Below are 27,275 nucleotides of genomic sequence, written 5' to 3'. Positions count from 1 at the left end.
ACCAATACATTTCTCAAACACAAATTTATCTTATATACATCATATATCAAAAAAATTAAAACTTTTTGCAAACTTATTCAAGAACAGTGAATTAAAAAAAAAGAAAAAGAAATAACAAGCTTTTGTTTTGGCAGATTTATATTAATATCAGATTTTTCTTGCTGGAGCAACAGCAGTATCTTATTCTTTACTACTATATATTACTATTACTTTTTTGGCCTTGAAGAGCAAATACGAGACCGACCTCTGCAATAGCATTTCTCCACTCCTAGAAAGAACGGAAGCTGATCAAAAGAAGTATTAAAAAGATTTTGGTTTAGTCTTTTCTGATAAAAATAAATCTAAAAGTGACCAAATTACACTCTTGAAACCTCTTCAATTATCATTTCATGCTTTCTCAAATTCGGATATTAGAGGAGATTGTCAAGAGTTGTTGAAAACGTATGACAGACTCAAATAACGATTGAGCAAATTAGGAACACAAAAAGACACATCCAGTGTGAAACAGGTGACTCTACAACTTTCAATGCAGATTCTGCAATCAAAAGAACTTCCTCTCTCAGAACTCAAGCTTTGTCAGCTAACAGTCCTTCCCCTACTCTTCACATGTATATTAGGCATAAAATACAAAGAAGGTCCTTATCATCAGAACTGGACGCACACAGGCAGTGGGCACCCTATGAACACATTCTGCCTAGCAAGGACAGAGAAAACTCCACTGCTTGTTGCGTACTAGTAAGGCCACCAATCAGGTCCACCAGGCTTCTTCACAAGGATTTGATTGTATTCGGGTCTTGAGGTCTGTAAAAGAAAGTATCAACCATGTTTACAACTGTACAGTTAAGCAGCAATCAAGGATCAATTGGGTTTTCATGTCCATGATGTACTCAGGGTGCAAAAGCAGTATGCACAATTATGTAAAGCAAAATGAGGATTAACTATGCTTTCACATACAACTATACAGGTGAGGGTTAAAGGTTGACCTCTTTTATTGGAGATAATGCAGAGTGGCAGCATAAGAAAGAGAATGTAAAATCGAACAAGACATCTCACAATTTCAACCACATAAAAAAAAAAGAAAGATAAATAAGGTGCTTTCCAGAAGCAACAATTGATTCCATAAAACACTTAGCACTTAATCAGGCTGAAGGTTGCAGTAACCTAAGGGTATTTACTAATAGAGTGCAATGAAATAGTCTCAATCACCTATACTTCTCAGAATGCCTAACGAAATTAGGTTGTTTTGGTATATCCATACTTTAGGCACTCTGTCACTATGTTAAGGAGCAAAATTTTATAAACATACTGAACAAAGGCCAAGATGGATCCATATCACTTGCGGGCATCAAAATCTTTAGTTTGTTGACAACCATATTATGTGAGGGAAGAATAACAACCATCAATATTAGATACCGGCTGCATTAAAATCTTGTTATCCAAGTTTAAAGGAAGTTCAGCTATGAAATTTCGACATGTGTAATCCATCTCATTTCCACTACCTGATTAGAAAACCCATCAGCCGAACACTTGCTTCAAAAACATTACCAGATTTAAACCCGCACAAATATCTACACAAGCAACACCTTAAAAGTCCAATTACCGTAAACAGCATTCGAAATTCTTTTGAGCTGACCATCCAAAAAGAAAGGAACCCCCTCTCATGAAATATATAAGTGAATCAAATTGTGTAATTGTCAATGGAGCAGAAATGTTATTTGCTTCATGCTTAGTTACAAGATCACAGGTCCACTAAAAAGAATTGAGAAGGACAATATAGCGAAAACTACACTTCCCGGGCCTTAGATTGGAGGTAAAGGTGCACTATGTTTGCTCATTTGTTCCAAAAATCCCAATAAACGGCTTAATCATCATCCCGACCAAAAAAAAAAAAGTCCAAAAACTACTTTATCCGAAAAGAGCAAAAACTAAGTCACATCTAACATGATGGAATTCTTCATTCTTTTTCCCCTCTCTCTCTCTCTCTCTCTCTCTCTCTCTGTTTTGTTATCTTCCCTTTAGAAGGGTCATTCTTTTGTTGGGGGAAGGTGTGTGTACAATTCATCATCTTCTTCTAAAATTGGCCAAGGTACAACATTAACAAAGCTAAAATCTATCCTACTATCCACAGAAATCACACCTTCCTAAACAACATCATAAGCATTCTAAACTAGGGAACAACCATTACCAGGCTGTTCATAATGGAGCACTACCAAGAAGCATTCCTTATTCGACCATCAGTGCAAATTTAACTCTCAACGCCCTTAACCTAATAATAATAATAAAAAAAAAGCTTAAAAAACTCATCTTTCATTTACATTTCTTCGCAAAATCTCGAATTCCGAGTGTTTAATGCAAAACCCATCTCAGGCATCGAATCGAATCAAAGTATAACGTTATGATATTGAAAACCCGATATTGGCTACCTAATAAGAAACAAAAATAGAATCGAAAAAGAGGAAGGCTTACAAGATCTTTGAAGATGAGATAAGCGATGATGAAGAATAGGACGAAGAGGATTTCGAACTCAGCTAGCCGGACGAAAGCGAAGACTGAGTTCACGGCCCGAGTCAACAGCGACGGCGAGTCATTGTAATCCCGTCTTCCACCTCCCACTCGCTGTTTCGCCATCATCCAGCAGTCGGTCAAATCAAATGACTCCCTGTAATAATAAAAGAAGGAAAAACTCAACCAAGATTTAGGTATAAATATTTTGGGAAAATTGCTCTAGTGATTCTTAACTTTTTCTAAAAGTTCATTTCGGTCCTCAATGGGGCCTTTGCTTTTTTTTTTTTTTTTTTGAGACTTTTGAAAGTCTACAATATCTTTAGCATGTGTTATTTATTTCAAGCCTCATCAATGTCCGGTTAAACTTTTGATAAAAAAAAAAAAATGTCCGGTTAAACCAATTGCAATTTCATGATTCAAAAATTAAAGGATTAAAGTGACAAACTTCAAAAATTTTATGGACCAACACAGCACCTTATGAAATATTATTCATTTTACAGGAGCAATTTCTTTTGAACATAACAAAAAAAAAAAAATGTAGTTCTTTGGGGTTCCCACTGTGTTTTTATTTCTATTTAGTTACTTTTGAGGTTGAAAATTTTGAAAGAGGTTATAGTTCATAAATGAGGATTAGTACAATGGGCTTTCTTTGTAACACTTGTAGAAGAACAAGATGGTATGATCAATGTTAGTTGTTTTTTTATACACCTGTGCTATGATAGGTAATAAGGTAGAATCAAAGTCGGGCGAGGAATGAATTGAGTGGTTTAGGAGAAGGATGTGCAAGTGAAAGATTTCAAATTCGAACCATTTCACTTATAAAAAAAAAAATAGGATCAAAGTATATGCAACATTGGTGAGAATAATGGATGAGATTAGAGGGTGGATAATTGTACAATCAAATCTCACTAAGCCCTCATGCTTTAATCCCACTGTGTATTCATTTGATGTCCTTCAGCCAAGTCTCATTACCATGCCCATAAGCACAAAGTATACCTTATATATGATTGGACCCAAATAGGCCGAATTGTATGATTAAGATAGGCTTCACAGCATAAGTTTACCTATTTGCCTGGATACAAGAAAGACATTATGCAGGGAGGAAAAAAAACTTATGCTGGCACAGATTAGCACACAACAGACATATGGATTCACAAATGCTGCCTAGGATATTATTCTTTTTTCTGTATGCCCATCATATTAGTTTCACATTGAAAATTGTGTATGCTTTGGCAAATAAATGTGTTTGGATAGTAATTATTTATCAAAAAAAAAAAAAAAATCGTTTGCATTACAACTGTATTTTTCAATACATTTTTTGTCTTTTCAATCACATTTTTATCTCATATACACTACATCACAAAAAGTGTTACAATAATTATTTCAAATAATATTTTAGATAATCTCCTGTCCAATTTCAAACACATTGAAAATCCAACTCAAATCTCGGTTGCAACACCTTCGAGGCAGTCCCAAGAGTAGAAAATTAGAAACAAGTCAAAAAGAGAAAAAAGTGAAAAAATACTCAAAATAAAGAAAAAGAAGACGAGAAATGAAATCAAAACTTTTCAGGGTGACAAGTTTAACAAAAAGAACAATTCTAGGAGTACTCTACAAGCAATTTCATTCTTACTTATTTTTTCATCTTGGTATCAAAAAGGCACAATGACAATAATAATGCCAATAATAATAATAGTAATTATGAGCAATTAATTAGCCAGTTATCTTGAAATAGATGAGCCACCTTTCTAGTTCATTATATGCCGTAGGGGTGGTTTCAAGTTTGTTCAAGGAATATGAGCATTCCTTCGACTTTTGGTAAAGCAAATTTAGTACAAAGAAGCATTGAGATTCCTTTGTGCAAAAAATTCAGAAAATGTGATAGTACAATTATCTAATTTGGAGGTGCATTCATACAAATTTATTTACGTGGCACACAGGCCTCATGAAAATCTAATCTTTGCAGTTTTGTAGCTTTAAAAAAAAAGAAAAGATGGCAGCTTTGTATCCTATAATTGGTTTGTAATAATGAGATTCACACTCCTTCACACAGACTCAAATGAGCCTTTTGCCTGGTTACCCTTGGAATCCCGCAAAGGGTATTTCCCACTGCCCACAACAATCCCTTATTTTCTTCACTCTCCTTTCCCAGTTTCCCTCACTTTCATTTGATTTCCTCCAAAGATATGTATGAAATCACATTCACATTCATGTCTGCTTCAAAACCCTCCCAATTTAACACCACCTAGACAGTTCAGAGCCACTAAACCCCACACCCCTATCCGCTCAAACCACTTCTATTTATGAGATAATAATACCAAATCAAGGCCTCAACAACAAACAACTCCAGCATCATAAACATACAACCCCCAGTCCCCAACCCCAAGTATCACTCCCCTCCACCCATTCTTCAGTTCTTCACATGCTATTTCACCAGTAGCACTAGTAGTAGCTTGTGTCATTCATACACCTGTACTCATCATTCCGCCCTGCCTTTTGCTTCCCGAATACTGTTTGTAACATAGCATAGCATACATCTCTGAAGACTTTAAGATTATACACATTTCTTGAAAGATGCCCTCTATTGTTAAAAGGGTTCTCTTGTCCATGTTCATTATCATTGTTTTCCTCTTCAATCTGCCCACATATTCACATGTGAGTTGCTTCAGCTCGACTTGCCTTTTTGTATTTTTTAAACCCCATTAGCCCTTTTCTTACTTTCATAGATCCAATCATTTTTCTTGCGCAAATGGATAGTTAAAGTCTTGATTTTCTCCAATTTTAGTTTCATTTTAACTTTGATTGATATCCCTTCATTTCCATGATTGAAAGATTGGAACTTTGGAGCCGAATTGGAAGAGATGTACACGTATATCAATTTCTTGGTAGTGTGTTCATATGGGACTGATTGCTCTTTTTTCTTGTTTCCTTTCTGTTCTTTCAACTGTGCAGGCAAATGGGTTGCCGGAGGCAGTGAAAAATGGGACTGTGGTCGGGGAGGAGATGGTTCCTATGATTGAGCCAGGAAAAGAAATGATGCTCATGCTAAACGAGAGCAGGAGGAAGCTTGGAAGCTTCCAGATTTGTGCATTGTGCACTTGCTGTGGGGCTAGAGGAGGCTACTGCCTGCCAACTCCTTGTTGCTACGCCATCAGCTGCAACATCCCAAACAGGCCCTTTGGTTTCTGCTCCTTCCTTCCCAAGACCTGTAATTGCTTTGGATGCCATATCTAGGACTAGTAGTAGGGGAGTATTATTGAGCTGCAAAATCAAAACTTCTCCAAAAATTTTTTATTTTTGGGTTTTGATACCAGTTGATAGTATTGGGAGTGAGAAAGGGGAAGAATATCTGTTCTGCTTATTAATTGTTTATAATTATTTTGGGGGACAGCTACATCCAGCTAAGTTTTTGCTACTTGATGGCATATTTGTCTTTTTGCTGGATAATTACTCATAGCTCATGAGTAGAACTGTAGAACGAGAATTTTAATTTCAATTTTTATTTTAGTAGCAAACACTTGGCTGGGAGAAGCACTGTAGTCAGTTGTAGTCCTGTAGATTGGTACTTATGGTACATTGAGTGTGGGAGAGGAAAGTTTTGCCTCTCCAAGTGAAGCTAGTGGGCCAAAATGTTAGTACATATTAATGATGATGGTCCTGTCAATTTTAGAATTTTTATATTGTTTTTAGAACATATGTCTATCTTATGACACCTAATGGTTTGTCAGATTTAGATATGATTATTGTTATTTGAATCTTTGGGCATTAATTATTTTTCTTCAGTTGCTTAATACTGGCAGTAACATATAGATTTCAACGATGTAGACTGTGTGTTCCATCTGTGTTCCTAATATATTCCCTTGTTACCTACCGTTATTTGGTCAATGCAGCCCAGAAAAGGGCAAATGGTGATATGTTTGTTAAGAAAGTGGAAGTATGTCATCAGGAAAATGGCACTATCTTGTTGAACTTCTATAGATTCATGATCAAGACAATGTGCTGCTATATTTGTTAAATTTGTTGACTAGTTATTAATAAGGTTGCTGTAGCTAGAGCTACCTTAAGTGGGTGAGAGGGGCACTTTGAGGATTTTTTATTTTACTATGGAGGAGAAAATGATTTGCTAAAAATGCATGCAAAGTGTGAACAAACCTAATTCCTAACTCTTAGGTTGGTGGCAGTTGCCCGGGTCGATCAAAGGCAGCTACCATTTACTGCAATAATAATCTTGTTTTTTGTAGTGGAAAATCACATCATCAATGGCTTGCCTACCTACAAATTCCAAACAAAGGACATGAGCAAAACTATGGACAGACAGATGATTCATTATGTTTACTTGCAAAACATGCTGCTAGTTATTCATCTAGGTGCATTTTCTTGACTTTTAAGGCTAGAATGATTTGGTATTTGGGTGGTGGTGTCTTGATTATCTATTTCTTGTTTATGTTTCTTTAGATTGTCTTTTAGTTAGAGATGATGTGAGATGAAGACTATGACTCTGTGTATTCTTCCTCCTGTCTTTCTCAGTTTAGCCCATTGAAATTGAATTTTCTTCTTGGAAAGGCTTGAAGTCAATGGTTTGCATTATGCATTTTGTGTCTGTAGTGAATATGTGCATGCTTTACATGTTAGATTAGATAACTGGACTGGACGCATACTTTGGCTAAACAACCAAATCTGAAGTTGATGTGTTGAGCAGAGTGCGTGGAGAATCTAAGCGTGTGATCTCCTGCTGGAATGATGTATATAATATCCAACACCCCATGTGCTTCCTGTTTACTTAGTAGTCCCAAAGATGATGCTTGACAACTTTCAACACTTTGTGATCAGAAAAGGGGTACAACATTTGGTACTCTCAATCCTTCTATTGTCCAATAACATAGACTCAGCTTGAGCTCATTTTTTACTTAGAATATAGTACTTAAAAAAAAAAATCCCATGTTGATCGAGTACTTCTTGTTCTAAGCTATCTCTTAAGAGTGAGTGGATGATCTTCCATTGTATCTTGGCATCAAGAATTCTTGAGAATTCTACAACTAAATCTGCAGTTAGAAGATAGATAGTACAAGGATTGATAAGTTTGAGATCAAGCTCAAGTTTGGCTTGTAAAAAAGACTTGCTGGCCATGCTTAAACGTGATTGAAGCCAAGTTTCTCTCTCTTTTCATGATAATCTCTGTGTCTACTTTTCTTTGTCCCTTCATTCCTTCGGTCTTTTCAGATGACAAGGAAACTTGTGAAGTCTTGTTGAAACTCTTCTATATTGATGGTAAAAAGATATTGGCAAGACTACCTTTTCTATTCCAAGCTAGACCAACTGATCAATGGTGCTATTACTGCAGATGGTATAAAGTTGTAGACTTCTCTCTTGGGACTCCAATTTACTACCTTACGAGCTCCTTTTCTTTTTCACTTTTTGCCCCTTGATGTTAAGTTTTGAGCTAGTATATATATATATTTTGGTAGGAAAAGGGATATATAATAAATAAAGCTTAAACGTTTACAAGACGGGGCAAGAAAAGACCCCTACAATCAGCATTCAAAAGACTAATTAAGGGCACGGGGGAACTGGGGTACAAAACAAATTCTTCGCAAGATTCGGTGCCCAATTTTGCCAAAAGTTCCGCGCATCTGTTAGCTTCACGGAAGACATGTCTAACGGTACAAGTTTGGAAGCTCTCCAAAATGGTCCTGCAATCAGAGAGAAGAGGGGAGGCATAGTGAGACTCACAGTTATTAGCAAGCAGCATATCAACTAAGATTTTAGCATCCAATTCTATATGTAAGCGCTGGATGTTAAGTGACTTTGCAAGGGATAATCCGTCCCTTAGTGCCCAAAGCTAGTATATTTTTAATCTGCACATTGACCACTAGATTCAATTGAAAAGGAAAAGTCTGAAATCCAAAGAAAGGCATTACACTTCTGTTGTGATAGCCTAGTTGTGGCACAACTGTGTGTGCATCTTTTCTGGTGTTTACACATACAACATGGCTTTGGTTGTCAACTTTTTCGATTCATTTTGTGCTATGTCATTTTTATATGATGATTTCAATGGTCTCTTCTTCAAGAACATTTTGCAAGTTTATTTAATATTAGCATTTATGTAATCAATCTATCACGCTATGAAACTTAAAAGAGATCATAGTTTTACTTCAACAAAAGCTCAAACTACGGTTTTTTTGACTGCGAAATTTCAAGATCAACCCCAAGAAGAAAGGAATACCAAATGGATTCAGAACATGTGACGAAGGAAAGCAATTTGTTTACATAGACATGGTGATCACATTCATGATTTTGGCACTTAAACATACACAGGATGCATAAGTGAGGTTATAGATCAGATTAGGTTCACCCAAAAGTTTTTCCCTTTACAAAAGTGAACTCGGGATGAAGCCCTGAGATTGTGGTTGAAAATGATTGGATTTAATAATGTTCCTTTTGTTGTTGAAGCTGTCTGATCATGGTGGAAAACGATGGGATTTAATTAATGCTCCTTTTGTTATCAACAAGAAACAGAGCTGGAAGGGGAAAACCTGCCTTTCACAAATCACAAACTGATAACTTGTGGGCTTAAAAAGTCACGAGCTGCAAATTCAAGAGGAATTTAAGAAACAGTGCCGAGTTAGTTTCCCTTGTCGTCCTGGTTCCAGTACTTGCTGCAGCCTCGGGATGGGCATGAAACATCATTTTATGCCAACTTAATGGGCAACAAAAGCGTCTAGCAGTTGATACCAATTGTACATTCAAGAATCTCTGAGCAACTTGTAGCTTTGGTTGCTGCAATAATTAGATGTAGTTATGAACCGTGAACTCACAAAGGTCAAATGTCTCTGCCCGGAAAGCTTTTGCGTGTTCTGGATTAAGTAAGATTACATTTGCATCAATGCAATAAGAACAAAGAGAGAGAGAGAGTAATACATTTCAAGTTAATGTAGGTGAATAAATTCATGTTAACTGACGATATCAGAGTTCCTTTACAATTATATTACAGATTGTGTGCGAAAAGGAAAAACTGGGAAGGAAAATCAAGAAATTTAATGGTTCAATCTAAAATTATTTGCTCTTAACCATAGACTATACAATATATACTATGGCTTTTCTGGCTATCTTTTTCTTGTTTTTTCTCTTGTATAGATAGAAGGTGTCCAACCTGCATGTTTCCTGACTCTAGTCTCTGTACCTGTCTCTAGTTTCTTCAAATGTTGAAGTCTGCTATCCAATGGCAAGACTTAAAACTAAAGAGGGGAGTCCTATGGCCTGTTGTGGATAAGCTTGGTTTCAACTGGCCGAAATGACATCAATGAATACAACCTTGGAAGAACACACCCTCCCAAAGAAAAAAAAAAGAAAAGAAAGAAGACTCCATTTAGATGGTGATCTCCTTTATTGGCTCTGTGTATGGATCAGTCCAACACCGATCCTCCTCAACAGCTTTCTTCCATCGCCTTCTGAATATCTTGTACTCGTTAAACGACTGTCTTCTTACCTGAAAAGGGATAAAAATATCCAGTAATCCGAAGCAGAATAACCTTTTATAGTTCAAAGTTTACTGCCCGCCAAGGTGTAAAAATTTATTCTATACTAGTTGAGTAGAGATGCATCAGTTAATCCTCCTCCTGTTGATGCTATTTTTGCTGCATTTGTTAATTAAATCTGTCAAAATGTGATACTTCTTTTGATATATATATATACAGGAAAAGCGTAGACAATTTGTGTTCATATTTCATCTGTATTTCTAACTTAGAGAAGACGCTATGAAAAAGCTTATTTTGAACTTACTTCAACTCTGAAGTTGATTGGGTTAGACGGGCTCTCTACCTGCGATCCATAAGCAATAGACATTCAAACTGGGGCCAAAATTCAGTATATTATGACCACAAACAAGCACTATAGATTCAAGATGATTACATGTGTTTCCGAATCGGTCAAGTTTTTGGATTCAGAAGTATTTGTCTGCACAATGATCACAAATTAGTATGTGAAACATAAAACCATGACATGTAATGAATATTAGTGATAACAAATGATTAGTGACATCTAGAGCAGAAAAACCAACAGCATATTCTTCTTTGCAACAGCACTGTCAACAAAAATTATTGTGAAAAGGCATATTCTGTTGGACAAAGAATGAGAATACATGCTACATCATTTCTTTCTTTGAGGGTATTCATTCTTAAGATGTGGCTACACACCAAGTAGCTTCACCAACTTTCAAAACTTGATTCTCTTGCACTCTTTCTGCGACAGATAATCTGGATTGATTCCCTGCATGCCTTTTCTTCTTCCCCCCAAAGTTACGTTGTTATCTCGTAGCCAAAACCAATATGTTGCGGTATTGCTGGGAATTGCATGTTATTGTACAAATTTATTTTTAGACAGAAAAAAAGGAGGGGAGTACTCTTCATATAGGTTCCCAGTAACATGGTAAAAAAGCTCATAAAGCCATTATATGCATATCTTAGGTCTTTCTTGGTGCATTTTAGGTTTTGGTGCTAATGGTAGTGTTCATAGAGGGAGGATTGTCTATGCAAAAATTTGCAATTGCCTCTGTTTGCAAATGTACTCAAACCAGAAGAGTGTAACCTGCACTTGGAACTCTGGAAAAACCAAGGCATATGCCACAGAGAGGTGGCACTCTAGTTTTGCCATACAATAAATTATGCACCTCTCTTTGGATAGGTTTATAGAAGAATAAGGAAGAAAAAAAAGAATTGTTTGTTGATGAAATTTGATTAAGAAATTTTAATTATATCAGAGTATAGGTCTTTAATCCATCTGAGCGCATCTCTTCCTTTGGACTCCCTTCCAAGTTCTCTCATTCATTTTTTGTTCCTTTTTTCTTTTCCCATCAAATACCTACACATTGTTCTTTCCCTTCTGCTAGCGAGGGGAGAAAGTGTAGCAGATGAAAGAAGATTGACATATGCATCAATTCCTGCATTAGTATGCTTCAGCAACAAGAATGACATAAAAGGGTACCTTTTTCTCATGCTCTCCGAGCGTTGGGAGGCCATAATGGACAATGTATTCAGCATCAACCACACCAATATTTTGAGTTCGATCTCCCTTTTGAAAGGAATGTTACAAGGGCATGAGAGAGAGAGAGAGAGAGAGATGCAAAAGAAATATCGATAGCTTGCCTGTGCACAGTAGCCAAGATGCATATCTAAGCCCCACGCATGGATCAAATCATTCTGTGAGGAATATCAGAAAGAAACTGTTAAAAATGTGATTCTATAGCACAGTTCATATGCTATTAAAATCTTAAAGCTGTGATGTGAAAGGAAGAGAATCGAAATATTGGTATTGTTTTAACTCTTCTAAGGATCAGTCATTGCATCTTTTACTTATTCCCCACCTTTATCGTTTGCTCTTTGTGATATTGCAGGTTATGAACATACAAGAGAATCAGCAGTACTTAAATTACTGCTACAATATCACACCCAGAATTCCTAACAATTCGAATGATCGCATGATTTCAAGCCATGTTTAACAGAGTAATCGGGTAAAAAACAGATCCACTCTAAGTTGCAAATTTTAAGTGATCACAAATTGTTTCATATATTCTATATGAGCACCATGCCTATGAATTTCTCTTGTGCCTTATTGCATTGGCAACAGCAATCTTATCCTTTAAGAACAATCACAATGTGCTAATTAAAACAATTAACACGACCAATCCAAATGGCAATGACGAACCTGGATCAAATACCATACACAGCGCCAGGCTGCTCTTGAAAAAACTGGAGCCATTACTTCTATCCACCTGTAAAACACATACAGATTCCCTAATTCTTCAAATCAATTCCAAAATGAACCACAATATATTAGAAGGCAAATTTCAGAGAACTTTGGTAGCACAACATGAAGATCATTTCAATGAAGTCGAACACTCCACGTTTTTCAACTGCATAAGCACATCTTATGCATGGCTGTGCAATGATGCAAGTTCAAGTAAATATCTACCCTGTACAAGGAGGAGCCGTACTATTTCCATCACATCCAATTCCCTTCCCACCAGGCTTGTATGTCCTCCTGTCACATAGCAGGATAATTTAAAGAAATAAGTCAGATTACATGTAGCAAAGTAAAGAAATCTAGGACATAGTAGAAATAATTTCAGTTTTGAGGGGAAATAACGTCAATAGCAGTTCTAGTTTACAGAGTAGTTCCCAAGCCAACTAATAGCGGTCTCCTGTTCAAGACATGCGACAAAAATACATTGAGGTTGAGAAACCAGAAAAAGTGGAGCCAATCAACTGTAAATCATTTTATGGATTACTCGAACACCATTTTAGGAGCAAAATGAGAAGAGAGAAAGAAAGTTGAAGTCACATTTTGGAATATTCATATTTCATCCCTAAAGCTTGAGAAAATCAGATGTATTGTATGTGTATAGGATCCAGCAGATGCACGTTAGCGAAGAAACAACTTACAGTGTAGGAGAAGTTCAGCTAGAATTATTTTGTGTATATTGGGTACAACAGATCGAAGTATTGCCTCTGTGTCTAATACAAGTTCAAAACTGAAAAAGGAAGACCATTAAACACAGGAACAGAAGAAACCTGTGCACATTCGATTTTCTCCCACGTGCAGTAATTTGATGATGCACCTCTGATTGCCCAATATCAAGTGCTGGCTGTGATATCTCAAGTCCTTCATCCTTCACAATTGATAGATATCTGCACAGATTAAAACTTGTTATATAACTAACACTACATTTGATGAAGTAATTGGTACATTGCAGACTGGAAAAAATGTAAAACTGTTGTGCATATGGCACCAACATGAGAGTATACAGCAGAGTTCTTTTAAGCCCTATGAGCAATGATCGTGATGATTTTCTGATTGAGTAAAAACTGTTTCCCAACAAATGATGAAGTCACAACCAAATTGACAGAACAGTTCAACAAATAAACGAAGCATGAATAGAACTGAACTGTTTCATGAGTATAGATATGTGTTTTCCTAGTTCTAATCTTCCCCTCCATTTTCGTGGTGCTTTCCTAGGTTGTCAAAGTAGGAGCTTTGACGTACCGCTCAGGGTTGAAGTTTTCTACTCCAAGGTCTTCATCCCATAGGAAAACGTAATCATATTCTGCAATTATATCTGGATGTAGAAATCGTTTAGCGAACCACCTGGTTAAAACCATGCACCGGAATGTTAAGGAGTTACCAGAAGATTTTGCAAGTTACGCAGCACCTACTTGAAGCATGAGTTGAAAATATAAGCTCAAGTACATCTAGCTTCTAAAATTGAAAGCAGTTGAAGTACCAAATTTGAAGGTTATTATTGACAACATACCATTTTGTTTGATGCAAAGCAGATACATGTATCACACTTTCAGACCACTCTAAATCCTTCCATCCATCCACGACACCATCATAATGAAAAAGCATCACAACAAAATTACTCGACAGAAACTGCAAAGGGAATTAAATCATTTATGATTGTTAGAAGTTGGATAAATGGCCATAAGATAAAGCCTAGAACTTTAAGCTTTCACCTTTCTGACCATCTGATCTACTGCTTCTTTTTGTTTTAACCCAACAGCCATAGCGAACAAGCTCCTTGAAGAGTTTGATTTCTGTTTGGAACAACATAAAGTTCATGATCTCTTGGCATACTTGTCAAAGAAAGAAAAGAAAATTTATGCTGCACTCCAGATTTAACTCAAGTTTTCTGATCGGATCCAAGCCAGGAAGTGCTGGAAACTCTTTGCTTTTCTAACTTAATGAGTTACAGTTACTGGAATGATCCTTATCGACTCGCAAAATAAAGTCATGAACAACACATCCCATTCTTGGATTGAAATGAAGGGACGAAAGTCCTCAATGTTAAGACTAAATGACGAGGTGCACTATTAGAAAAAAGAAAAGGATTAAAAGGTAAAGCAAATAAAACGGAAAAAACACTGGATGAGTTTTGGTAACAATGAAAAGTGATAATGAAATGGATTAAGAACCGCTACAGCTCGTCCAAAAAGGAAATGCCATATAGCTTCATGGAGTTAGTCCAGTTTTTTACTAAGTGGCACCAAAATTGTAGAGACATGTCTTCCATCAAAGCCAAAGGCAAGGGTGTAGAATGGGATGCTTAGATACCCAATTAGGATAGCAATCAAGTACTTATACAATGACAAGTTCAACAAGGTTACATTGACAGCTATATTCTCATCTGGTAATTAGACATAATAATTCTTTAACACTCCTAACAAGAGGGAAGTGCAGATTCTGGCAATATCTGAAGACTTTGGTACATGCAAAAACCAAGCACTTCAAAATGATAGCTTCATGAATTAGCATATAACACTAAAAACCATGAAGTGGACCAGAATCCATAATGGTTACAGCTTATTTAGTCAGCCGCTTCCAAAGATTTTGTGGAACTAAGCATTGTTATCCAAAAAATTCTTCTGCTCACTTTGAATCCAAAATGTACTACTCTTCAAAATAAGCCATTTCATACTGGCCCCTTAACCCATTGATGACCATTTTTGAGATCAACTGTCCTCGTTTACTCCCATCTGGCAGTTATTAGTGTCTGTATTGACACTATTCAGGTCAGTCCACCTTTTCTTTTAGCTTCAAATGAATGAAACATCACGGACAGAAAAGAGAAAGGAGAGTTGCATTGCATATTTGATAGCTAAATCTATTAATTCCTGGTAACGAACATACTTCAGGGTTCGTTGATCAACCATTAGATAATAATCCATTGTTAAAAAAGAGGCTGTGTAGTAGGCAATGATATTATCCAAGCAAAAATTGGAACTCTAGTTTCTAAAAGTCAAGGGTTTTGGATTAGGAAAATCAGTCTCGTTTCGTCTATGATTGTACCATACCTTTGGCAAACCCCATAATGGTCTTCTTTCCAGGTTAGAAGTCTTGGCAACAATACCTTTGGGCAATGGCTTACTTCCAGGAGGCCTACAGTGGTTCTAAAGCATATGAAACAAATTACAACCTGAAATTGCAGAAATTACCACCTGAATGCTAAAATTTGCTCACATTTCAAACAAAGAAAAACAAACCTCACATGTACGCAGAAGATTTTCCTCCAACTTCCAATTCAAAATTTTCTGCAGAAAAGATATCTAAGTTATCTGCTTATACAAGATTTCAAGTTCATCTTCCAAACATAAGACTTTCATCCAAATGAATTAAAAATATTCCTGGAAAGCTAATATACCAGATACCAAATAATAGATTGAATACAGAATGCATAACGGAAACCTCTTTGTATTGGAGCGCCGTATATATACTTCCGACTAAGACTGCCAGAAACAACAGAGAAGCTGTAGGAAAGAAGCTGCACAAGTATGATCTCCTATGTTTAGGTTCTCTCAGCATCAATCCCTATGTAAAGCAGGATATCAGAACCTAAATGATGTTTTCAAAATTGAAAGCGTTATAATGAAGTCTAAAGAAGTTCTTCAAAGTTTTCTTTTTCTTTCTTTTTAGTGTTCCAAGACTCTAGCAAAGATTTATATATCTTGGAGGACTTATCTCTTATAATTTAAGTAAACCAGTAGAAAAACAGAGACACACAGGATTAGAGTACGAGAAAAGCGAGTACATAAAGTGAAGCGAGCAAAAATCCCTATAGAAGGTAAAATGCATTAGAACAGAATTCTCAGCATGAAGAACAGGTATGAACTTAAGAGAAAACATATTTCAGTAGCATTAGGACAATTTTATAAGATCATGCATGTGCCATCTACAATCTAAAAATTCCAGGGTATAAATTTGCAGATAAATGAGTGGGTATTGTTGTATCAAATACCATGAGATTTAAGGGAAATAAGATATAAATGCCTCAGATTATCCTTTGTCTTCTGCAAAAGAAAACGTTATGTATGTATCAGACATAAAGAGACATTCAGCACTAAATCTTCTCAGCCTGTCCCAATAAATAGCTCCGCATTTCAACATGAGAGGCAAAGTTATCTTTCTGCATTTCCTACACAGTATGAGGGCATCTCTCCCATTGACAGTCAGGCAAAATCTGAGCATTTTAGGCAGGATAAAGCAGCAGGTCGAAGTCCAATAATTGCACTTGCCAGTTCATGTATTACAGGCACAGGCAATTAAATGAAGCCTAGAAACTCAAAGTCTTGACATGCCAGTGAGATTTCAAAGTCAGTTCGTTTAAATTTGGGCATTAAGCAGCAGTACTATGGAAGGAAAATTTGTATCCTTTAGTGCTAAAGCCTGCACACCAGTGATGCACACTTTTTATAGGAAGACAGCTCATATTTCATATGAACTCAGAGAAACTATGGTCTTAAATCTACCTATATATTTCAAACTTAGCTCATATCTGAATGCGAGGAATGATCTTCAAACTGTAACATTAACCCCAATACTGGAAGTGTAGTACACAAACGAAATGACAAAATTCATTAGCAAAACACTTATGGCTAAAAAAGGATAGCCAGCAATTTTCTGCCTTGCACTGCTATTTCATTGCTTTGTCTTATGGCCCTCTATTGCAACACAACCTATTTGGGAGCCATACATTGTGTGGTAGAGCTATACGCTCTTCTAATGGCACGAAAAAACTTGTACTATATCAGCACATATCTGTTTAAGGTACCGTTGAACAAAGGCACATGCGCTGAACTGCGGCATGCTCCTCTTGGTTATAGATTGATCACTGAAATTGCTCATCATTGTAAATTTGTAGTCTGTCGAGGACAGGCACATCCTATAAATTTTATATTTTGTGCAAAGAATTCAAACAACACTTGAACAAAGCAAAATACGCCCAGTACTGTGGTAAAGTGGAATATATATGTTATAGTATCAGATACTGCAGAATAAGGTATTTTTTCGTACACAGAAAAAACATGATCTTGAAACATGAGAACTTTCTGCAACTTTGCTACAACATTAAACAAGCATAGGGCAGCTGGTGAAATTTTATATACTCCAAACTTTGTACTCAGCACCAAAATATATTTCTGATAATTGAACTTATATAAGTCCACACACACACACACACACACACTTTTCTCATATAACAAGTAATCAACATCTTTTTGTGATCATTATAATAGGCTGATGTGGTTTTCCCTAGTAACCAATGATCCTTGCAGATCAGGTCGTAATCACTCACCACCCGCCAACAAGCAGCTTATGGAGACACCAAGGCCAATTGATCATGCTTCTAGTAAGACAAACTTTAAGTTCATATAACCAATGAAAATTCTCAAGTCAGAAAATCCTTCTAATGGACTGACTACTAAGTGTCCGAAAACAGAGAAAGCTCCATTACCCCACATAACAAAGACAGAACTAAAATTCAACAGAAGCTGTCCTCTTCCTTTCTTTATTAGAATAAACATCAGCAGAAATTCAAATTTGAGAATGTATCATCCAATACGGCCATCCCTCGACAGCAAAAGAGAAGCTGTAAATCATAAAATGAGGAAAAAATTAAACATCTTTTACACCCCTCTTCAAATATTAAAATCTTTACTGCTTTTATGCAATCTAATTTTTTTTTAAAAAAAGGCAACAACATCCCGGAAAACTAATGAACCAGGTATCTTCAGAAACAGGATATCAATTAGCAAGCAGAAATCAATGAATGCCTTTGAAGTTTAAACTACCCGTCAAAGGTTTACAAGTTTACACAACCATATGTGGAGGAAAAACAACAAACTTACGTAGATGCTTGAGGGCTTCGTCTTTCCATGAACGACCAACATGTATGTAGACTATAAACTAACAGATACTTCAACTGCACCTGCACTTCTGGTCTTCCTATACAAAAAGTATTTGCAAGGGGAATAAATGATTAGATCACATCCATAATAACTAAGAAACGACATGAAAATTAAGGAAATGAATAACTGAAATGGAAATATGTATTCATCTCCATCACCTCTCAAGAACTTGTATATAACAGATACATATTTATATGTCTTCAAGGTAGAGCCAAAAGTAACAAACGCTGTTTAATTTTGTTTCAGGTGTTGATCAAAACGTTATTCCTCGTGTGTGTGTGATGGAGTGTGTGCGTGTGTTTTGTCTGTCGAAGATGTGAGAAAGAAACCGACGTTTTCGGAGAATTTGTGGGGAAGGAAATGGTAGGGAAGTGCGTTTCCACAGCAGCTTGGCTTTGATTTTTAATAGTTCTAAGTCAATAACTCTCTCATTATTGTTGTCTAGAACATAAAAGGACCACTGGCTGGTTTGAATATTAATCTTTGAGAATAAGGCCATGGTTGGTTGGCATTGACACTCTGGTCCATTTCTCTTCCACTTTCAGTTTCCACTTTACTTGCTAATTATAAACTCAGCCTCAAGAGATCATCATATTTACACATTTTTCTTGAACCCATTAAAATTTTCCCTTTTCTATGGGTATATACTTTTTCCCTTCTATGTAGTCATGATGACACCAACAAATTGTAGAGCTTTCATGGCAATTCACACTAATAGTTATCCTTTTTTTATAGTTTCTCATACTTGGAAAGAACAGATTTTTTTTCATATTTGGCAAATTAAGGATGGTTGATGTGTAATTGTCATTTTCTCCTATGGAGTGTTAAATGGGAGGTTATGGGGGCAAAAGAAGTGGATGTAGCTTCATATCCTATCATGTACTCATCCGATTTTGACACTGCTTTAGCATCCCATATTATCCTCATTTAGATTTTCCTTTTAAACGTTTTTTTTTTCTTTTGTATCTTAATAGGGTCAGGAAGGAGGCAAACAATATTTGAAGCCAAAGTAGCATTTTCAGAAATCTAATTTATTGTTATTATTAATTTTTTTGTGTAAAAAAGTCCTTGGAGGTTGATCCATCCAGGAAACAAAATCCAGCCAAGTCGTACCCACCCAATTGGCAAATGGCGAAAAAAATCAGATGGACCTCTTAAGCTTACCCAATAGAAAATTCATTTTTGCCATGAACTCGTGATGCATCATGCACCTTTCAAGTGAAAAAGAAGAATAATACGGTAAAGTAAAACGCTTCACTTGTAATCGACAGCACAGGTCATGGGTTCGAGTCATTTAACGGGTTGGGTGATGAATTATTGTTGATCCTCTTCTTTTACTGAAAGAAAAAAGTGATAAACAAAAATAATATGATCAAAAATGATATGAAAGAAAATCTATATGTGTTTTAACCCAAAAAATAATTTTTTTTTTTAGTTGATCTGAGATATGAGAATTTGAGCTGACCCCATTTTATGTTACATAGGCTGTAGCTTGAAAGGGATGCAGGGAAAAGGAATCCCAAGACCAATCAACTCTTCTGACTTTTCCTGGTCTTTCACCTCATGAAAGAGGATTTTTGTGAGTTGGAAATTGGAATTAGAACTACCAATTCTATGGATTTGCATGTGTAACATGCTTGTTAGCTGTTATTAAAGGGTTCAAAAGAACATAGACTCCTTTGCCAGCATCCTTGGGGTTGGCTTAAGCCAGTCTGCTCGACCATGATTACTTCTACGCGTTGAAGGGATTCCATATTTTCTCTGTTCAACTGGTGTGGTGTAGCCAGGACTTTTGTGGAATGTCATATCTGTTTTCATACAAAAGAACTCTTAAGCAAATTAACGTCGCAATTAGTGGAAAAACTCAATCATGCCCGTTTGAATTGCTATTTTTAGGAGTTTTTATATATAAAAAAAAAGTATACTGTAACGATTTGATGTATGCGAGATAAAAAGGTGATTGGAAATGTATGTTCGCCAAAGACGTAAATTTTTCTTTTTTGTTTGGCAGAAAATTACAATCCAAACAACGCGGATATCATTTACATTAACTAGTATTTGACTTCTGATTCATCAACAATTGTAATAGTTGTTGTTACTGGAAATCGTGGTAGACAAATATTGGTATGGTTGAAAATCATAGAGACTATTCTATTGTACCAAGTTGATGACACTGCATTGCATGTATTTCTACGCGGGAATGAAGCAAAAGTGTTTACCAAACCATTTGAATATCAATACTCCTAATGCTTGTGTTAATATTTTATTGCATTTAACCTACCAATATATCTTGCCCCATTAATTAGCATATTTAATAGTATGAGATAATAAAGTCAAGTGTCAGACCTAGTAGTTTCATTAACTTACCATCAATTGCCTTTTGCATTTAAGCCTCTGAAACCAACTTAAAATTACACACACAAAATTTAAGTGACATACAAAATTTAACGTGATTCAGAGCCCATTTGGCAAGTGAGTTTTTTGGATATTTATCTAAAACTTTACTGTAGTTTACTATAAAAGCTTTTTAAAAAAATTTTGAATTGTGTAAATTTTTTAATAGTTTCAAGTATATAATTTAAAATTTTTGAGAAGTTTTTTGAGATTACTGTAGCAGATAAACTTGGCAAAAAACTCAAGTGCCAAACAGGGCCTCAATTATCAAAGCTACATCAACATAGAAAGAATCCGTTCTTTATTATCTGATAGAAAAACCTTCATATAATAATGCAATTTGAACCTCAAATCAAATCGCGGTTATGACTCCAACATTTGAAGGTAAACATGCTGTGTCACTTTTTAAAATTTCTAATATGTCCTTGATTATACGAGCAAATTGGTCCTAATGTATTCTAGGAAAAAAAAAAACTCCCCATAATCAGCAAAGGGTTATCTCTTTGAGATCGAATTACAACTCCCTCACATTAATTCCCTCACATCCACACTTTTTTCTCCATGATTTTTTAAATACAGTAACTTCCTCTAAAGTAGTAACTAGATTTTTTTAAAGATAAATATATATATATATATATATATATACCATAATGTATAACTTAAGATGAAAAAGAATAATCATATATTTTCTTAAAATAAGCACACGCTTAGGGTGTGCCAAAAGCACCGGCACATATAATGTCTAAAAGAACATTTATGTCAAAGACCCGGACACGTAAGGATTGATCCGAACATCTATTCCGTCAGCAAAAAAAAAAAAGAAGAACATTTATGTCAAAGACAAGCAGAAAAAACTTATGGGACCAAAGCCATGGTACTCTTGGAGCTTGAGAGGTTTGGTGTAATTAAATTGAAATAGATTCTTCTTGAGGGACCTCATTGTAAACTCGAGGCATTGGCTCCACCTGTTCACATCTGTTACTAAATAGCCGCCTAATCCGTTGCCACTTCCCGCCACCAATTGTAACTAACTTTTGAAAAAGACAGCAAGTCAACTTCCCCTGTCCTACACCTTCTCATCTTCCTCAAATTGCACAAATTACAGCCCAAAAAATGGCAAAAGATAACGGGTACGTTTGGATTGGTGTTTTTGAGCCTGTTTTTGAAAAACTGTTTTTCACATTCCAAATGCTACAGTAAATGTGTATTTCAAAAACAACTTCAAAAACACCAATCCAAACAATATATCAAAAACAACTCCAAATATATTTCAATTATGCATATTTAATTTGTATATTTTAATAAGTATATTTCAATTTGTATATTTTAATTATGTATTTTATATGTATATATCAATTATATTTTAATATATTTTAATATGTATATTTCAATTATGTATTTTAATATGTATATTCAATTATGTATATTATATATATATTATATTAATATAAATATATTTATTTCAATTATGTATAATATTATATATATTATGTCAATTGAAATAAATATTATATATTTATATAAATACATTTATTTATATATAAATTTATAAATATATTTATGCAATTTTGTTTTATAATATATATTAATATGTATATTTCAATTATGTATATTATATATAAATTAAATTAATATTAATGTATATTATATATATTATACATTTCTAATATTATATATTTACATATACATATCATAAATATTTTATTTTATTTAAAATATATTTTTATATATTTATAATATATTTACATAAATATTATATGTTATATAAATTATATATAATATATTATATAATATATTATACATTTATATAAATGTACATTTATACATAATATATAAATATTTATGTATATTTATAATATACATTTATATTATATATTATATATTATATATAATATAATACATTTATAATACATTTATATATTTATATTAATATACATAATATTAATTTTACATTTATACATAATATTAATACATGTATACATTTATATTAATTATATTAATACATTTCAACATAATATTAAAACATATTTATAATATATTAATTTATACATTTATATAATATTCATTTATAATTTATGCATTTTTAATAACATACACTTATACATTTAAATATACATTTATATTATGTGTTATATATAATATAATACATTTATACATTTATATTAATATACATAATATTAATTTTACATTTATACATAATATTAATGCATATATACATTTATATTAATTATATAAATACATTTCTACATAATATTAATATATATTTATAATATATTAATTTATACATTTATAATAATATACACTTATAATTTATAATATATTTATAATATTCATTTATAATTTATACATTTATAATAATATACACTTATACATTTATAAATATATTTATATTATGTATTATATAGAATATAATACATTTATATATTTTTATATGAATATATAAATATATTTATTTATAAATGTATTATAAATGCATAAATGTATATTTATATAAAAATTATAATTTATAATTTATACATTTATATAATATTCATTTATAATTTATAATTTATAATAATATACATTTATACATTTGTAAATATAAATGTATTATAAATGCATAAATGTATATTTATATAAAAATATAAAAATTATAATATTCTAAAAATACTCAAAAATATGTTTCAAAAATACCTCTAAAAATAATCCAAAAAAATCTACAGTAAAAGTTTTTCATATAGTTTTTGAAAAACAACCCCAAAAACAACCAATCCAAACGGACTTGTTTTTCAGATTCGAAATGCTACAGTGGTGTTTTTGAAAAACAACCCAAAAAACAGCTAATCCAAACGGAGCCAACATTTTTTTCTATTTGGTCATTTAAACTAAATTCAAATTCCAATCGATTCAATTTGCCCTACAGGTTTTGATCTTGATCACATTTGTCTGTCTAAAAGAGGTTGCAGACTAGTTGTTTGACTGTGTGCTACCGCAAAAAGTAAGCCTTCTATAAAAGTGTATGTCAAAAAATGTAAAATGAAGGTCGTAAATATTAAAACAACGACGTGAAAAAACACGATAAATTTTATCATTTGTTGTAAATTGAGTCTCACAGTTAATTTCATTCGTTCGATTTTATATCAAACTACTTTCTACTAGTAATTGCACTCTATAATCGTGATTGTAATTATAGAATTTTGGATTTCTAAATAACTGCAATAGTGAAATATCTATAAAAAAATCGTCTATACTTTCTTTTCTCACTATTTGAAGGTTTTTTTTTATAGTAATAATAATTTTTGATTTCCACCACTTGTGACGAGTTTGTTTATGATATTACTCTCATCATTACGGGTTCTTGTAATTTCATCCAAAAAACAAAAAGAATGAATGAAAGAAAGAAAGAAAAAGTGACTAGGGTCCGATGGTTTAGTATTTGTTTTTTCACCGTCATTATATTCTTGAGGGAGTTCGTAAATCCATTTCCTAATTCTCGATATCTTTTCCAAAATGTTGAAACAATTGTTTTTAGAACAAGTTTTTAAACTTTTGGTTACCTAATTTTGGAATCCAATAATTTGTTGTTAATTATACACTAGGATTGACAAAAAGTGATAGTGACATTTACAATCTAGTGACAAAACTGGTCCCTATCTGTCAACTAGAAAAAAAAAATAAAATTGATAGGTCCGCTTATTCATCTGTCTAATTTGGATAATTTAATATACATGAAAACACCAATTCAGTCTATCATACTATTAAAAATAGAATGACTTTATTTTTGCCATATATATATCTTCCACCCTTTTGAAAAGTCAGAGCCAAAAAAAAAAAACACTATTTCTTTTTACCATTTGATATTGTCAAAATTTCAAATAATTAAAAAAGACTTATCACCGTTTGCTCGATTCTGTAGCTTTCTCAGCCTACCAATCCGAAATTCGTTGCCATTGCCCATTCCTTCCCGCCACCAATTTAACTAACTATCAATTGGGAAAAAAAAAAAAAGAAGGCTCTGTAAAATTTACTTTCTCCTTGAGTTCTTTACAAAGATAATTCATTCTCTACTTTGAGCATCAATCTTTGTGGGATGCATTTCAACTATCTGATCTCTCACCCAGGATAAATGTCATCCGTGCATTTCCCTGTTGAGGAGACTGCACGCCAACTGTTTGACGAAATACCCAACCGAATTTTAAGTTCCTTATACCACTTTGGTAAGCAGTACCTATTAAACTAGGCTCTCAGGATACGAGTTTTTTTTTCATATGATGTTAACTCTACCTGCACAACCTCAACCCCTGAATGACAAATCCCTTGTCTCACTTCACTCCCAATTCCTCCCGCCAATTCACATTGATCCAACATCACATCATAGTCTTTGCTATGGCAGTGTCTTTAAATGCAACCCCAGAAAAAACATTTCCTTCACTTCAATAAAGTGCACCTCAAATCCTCTTAAACTACGACGAGACCCGTCGTTGGATAAGCATGTAGTGAAGCAGAATAAAATCCGCTTCGTTCAGAAGCTCAAAACTTTGCTACTCTCCAAGCCAAAACACTTCATGCTACTGCACATTTTGTACAAGTGTAGATCCTACTTATCTTTACCTAAGCCTCGGCCCATTCTTTCAATGGTCCGTCGGTACCCCACTATTTTTGAGGTCTTCACTATCCCAGCACCACCTATACCTATGAATGCTGCAAAGTGGCTCTCGCAGACCTGCATTCGCCTCACACCGGCTGCAGCTGCACTTGCGCGTAAAGAAATTGACCTTAAGAGGGCAATGGCAGAGACATTGGTAATTAAGTTACAGAAACTCTTGATGCTTGCTTCACACAACAGGCTTCTGCTATCTAAGCTTGTTCACCTTGCCCCTGACCTTGGTTTGCCTCTGAACTTTCGTTCCTGGCTTTGCAACGAGTATCCAGATAGGTTTAAGATTGTGGATACTTCTTATGGCCGTGCCCTTGAGCTTGTCCAGTGGGACCCTGATTTGGCTAATGTTTTACCAAAGTCTGAGGCTAAGCTTGATTTGATAGTGGACAGGCCCTTAAAGTTTAAGCATCTGAAGCTTAGGAAGGGGCAAAATCTTAAGAGACGTCATCAGGATTATTTGATAAAGTTTCAGGAGTTAGCAGATGTGTGCCCTTATAAAACCAAAGTGGAGGACTTGCAGAAAGAATCGATTGAGGCAGAGAAGAGAGCTTGTGCTTTGGTGAGAGAGGTCTTGGGGATGACTGTTGAGAAGAGGACTTTGGTGGATCATCTGACACATTTCAGGAAGGAGTTTGGGCTGCCCAACAAGTTGAGAGGGATGCTGGTGAGGCATCCTGAGTTGTTTTATGTAAGTCTAAAGGGGCAGAGAGACTCTGTTTTTCTTGTGGAGGGATACAATGATAGGGGCTTGCTTCTGAATAAGGATGAAATATTAGTGATCAAAGATCAATTGATGGAACTAGTTAATGAAGGGAAAAGAGTGAGGAGAGACAAGAGGAGGAGTTGCATTGAGAATGATAAAATTGTTGATAAACATGATCATCATAATTGGGATGCTGAAGAGGATGATGACTACGATGATTATGGTGAGAGTTTGGATGATTTATTTGAATCTGATGATGGTTTTGTAACTGTAGATGGTTTGGGTGATGATGAGAGTACTCAGATGCTGGGGATGCAGGAGAAAATGGAGTTCTGGACAACTGAGGCTGTTTCCTTTTTGGAAAATGATAGTCGAGGACCATGGTAGAAATGGATTTCTTTTGGAATTGGTACATTGAAACCCATTAGTGCATGTAGAGTATAGGTTAATGAATATGTTATTTACTCGCCAAAAGTTTCCCATAATAGTTTTCCAGGTGCTCTTGCACCTATCCTCGAGCTATTGTAAATTAATCTGACAATTTTATTGTAAACACTTGCTTCGTTTCCTTGTTTTCCTTCTTCTCTCCTGCCTCCAGCACTTAAAATATCTTCCAACCAGAAAAGATCAGGATGATCAGTGTTCACCTCGCCAGATGGCTCTTCTTAATCACATTGAAAACATAGCTTGATTTAGAAATAGTGGTTGTTGATCATGATGATAGACAGATCCTTCATTGGGGGATAATGCATGATTAATGCAACTTAACCTTAGTTGCTTGTATATATGATTAGTATTCGTTTTCACTGGTTTTAACGTTGGGGGGACAATAGTTAAAAAAGATAACTCCATCCAAGAATGTTCTACTTATATACTAGCATGGTTTGCCATTGCGGGTCATGGTCGTGTCGCAGTCACGTCGCGATCTCGATTGTTCCACATCTACCGCTGTATATCAGTTGAATATCATGTGATACGCACATTATAACACAAATTTTTTTTTAAAAATCTGAAAAAATCACTAAAATTAGAAAATATCAAAAAAAATGTACAATCTGAAAAAATATCCGAATCAACTCGGATATATCGATCGATACCATGCATCACGGATTCGAATCGGCCAATATTGGCCGAGTCAGAGTGAGTCGTTGCGGATATGGTAAAATCTGCGATTCAGAAATCGGTATCGTACCGATCTCCTTCGTTCCGGTTACGACTCGGCTGATCTGTATCAGAATCGGCCAGATTTTGCCAACCATGCTTGCTAGTAAAGCAGAAAAACCTGGGAGGTCTATAGCTA

The 27,275-nt window shown here is 34.6% G+C and overlaps 4 protein-coding genes across 6 annotated transcripts; 2 read left to right on the top strand and 2 right to left on the bottom strand.

Annotated features, from left to right (window-relative positions):
• Positions 1 to 356: 356 nt before the first annotated feature.
• LOC113782975 lies at positions 357 to 2,676 on the bottom strand. The gene is made up of 2 exons (XM_027328966.1): positions 2,467 to 2,676; positions 357 to 801 (listed from the first exon to the last, which is right to left on the bottom strand). Exons 1-2 carry the CDS (start codon positions 2,629 to 2,631, stop codon positions 733 to 735), a joined length of 234 nt encoding a protein of 77 aa, XP_027184767.1. The 5' UTR covers positions 2,632 to 2,676; the 3' UTR covers positions 357 to 732.
• A 1,891-nt stretch (positions 2,677 to 4,567) lies between these two features.
• Positions 4,568 to 6,260, top strand: LOC113782831. Its single transcript, XM_027328761.1, has 2 exons — positions 4,568 to 5,160; positions 5,458 to 6,260. The coding sequence occupies exons 1-2, from the start codon at positions 5,080 to 5,082 to the stop codon at positions 5,737 to 5,739; spliced, it is 363 nt and encodes a 120-aa protein (XP_027184562.1). The 5' UTR covers positions 4,568 to 5,079; the 3' UTR covers positions 5,740 to 6,260.
• Positions 6,261 to 9,449: 3,189 nt separating this feature from the next.
• Positions 9,450 to 18,638, bottom strand: LOC113781933. 3 transcript variants are annotated; one of them, XM_027327808.1, is made up of 16 exons: positions 18,398 to 18,638; positions 18,180 to 18,276; positions 15,742 to 15,864; positions 15,540 to 15,587; positions 15,351 to 15,446; positions 14,013 to 14,093; positions 13,811 to 13,929; positions 13,543 to 13,644; positions 13,071 to 13,187; positions 12,472 to 12,540; positions 12,205 to 12,271; positions 11,646 to 11,699; positions 11,485 to 11,571; positions 10,414 to 10,458; positions 10,285 to 10,323; positions 9,450 to 9,991 (listed from the first exon to the last, which is right to left on the bottom strand). In XM_027327808.1, the coding sequence occupies exons 2-16, from the start codon at positions 18,219 to 18,221 to the stop codon at positions 9,872 to 9,874; spliced, it is 1,209 nt and encodes a 402-aa protein (XP_027183609.1). In that variant the 5' UTR covers positions 18,222 to 18,276; positions 18,398 to 18,638; the 3' UTR covers positions 9,450 to 9,871. The 3 variants fall into 3 exon arrangements, with proteins under 3 accessions (XP_027183609.1, XP_027183611.1, XP_027183610.1); XM_027327810.1 differs by lacking the exon at positions 18,398 to 18,638 and adding an exon at positions 17,786 to 17,920 and having other exon boundaries at positions 18,180 to 18,270; XM_027327809.1 differs by lacking the exon at positions 18,398 to 18,638 and adding an exon at positions 16,292 to 16,343 and having other exon boundaries at positions 18,180 to 18,251.
• Positions 18,639 to 24,547: 5,909 nt separating this feature from the next.
• Positions 24,548 to 26,543, top strand: LOC113783563 (protein WHAT'S THIS FACTOR 1 homolog, chloroplastic). The gene has a single exon (XM_027329735.1). It carries the CDS (start codon positions 24,881 to 24,883, stop codon positions 26,360 to 26,362), a length of 1,482 nt encoding a protein of 493 aa, XP_027185536.1. The 5' UTR covers positions 24,548 to 24,880; the 3' UTR covers positions 26,363 to 26,543.
• The last annotated feature ends 732 nt before the right edge of the window (positions 26,544 to 27,275 follow it).

Source organism: Coffea eugenioides, chromosome 9, assembly GCF_003713205.1.
Source record: "Coffea eugenioides isolate CCC68of chromosome 9, Ceug_1.0, whole genome shotgun sequence".
NCBI lineage: Eukaryota > Viridiplantae > Streptophyta > Magnoliopsida > Gentianales > Rubiaceae > Coffea > Coffea eugenioides.
Note: the sequence above shows the minus strand (reverse complement) of the source record. Positions and strands in the feature narration are given on the sequence as shown.

What these genes read in the sequence shown, in the direction of transcription:
- LOC113782975 (XM_027328966.1), bottom strand. Translation starts at nt 2,631, where the DNA reads ATGATGGCGAAACAGCGAGTGGGAGGTGGAAGACGGGATTACAATGAC. An exon ending in ATCTCATCTTCAAAGATCTT is followed by an intron (nt 802 to 2,466) that starts GTAAGCCTTCCT and finishes TTTCTTTTACAG; the next exon opens with ACCTCAAGACCCGAATACAA.
- LOC113782831 (XM_027328761.1), top strand. Translation starts at nt 5,080, where the DNA reads ATGCCCTCTATTGTTAAAAGGGTTCTCTTGTCCATGTTCATTATCATT. An exon ending in ATCTGCCCACATATTCACAT is followed by an intron (nt 5,161 to 5,457) that starts GTGAGTTGCTTC and finishes TCAACTGTGCAG; the next exon opens with GCAAATGGGTTGCCGGAGGC.
- LOC113781933 (XM_027327808.1), bottom strand. Translation starts at nt 18,221, where the DNA reads ATGTTGGTCGTTCATGGAAAGACGAAGCCCTCAAGCATCTAC. An exon ending in CATTATGGGGTTTGCCAAAG is followed by an intron (nt 14,094 to 15,350) that starts GTATGGTACAAT and finishes TGTTCCAAACAG; the next exon opens with AAATCAAACTCTTCAAGGAG. An exon ending in GTGTATGGTATTTGATCCAG is followed by an intron (nt 11,700 to 12,204) that starts GTTCGTCATTGC and finishes TATTCCTCACAG; the next exon opens with AATGATTTGATCCATGCGTG.
- LOC113783563 (XM_027329735.1), top strand. Translation starts at nt 24,881, where the DNA reads ATGATGTTAACTCTACCTGCACAACCTCAACCCCTGAATGACAAATCC.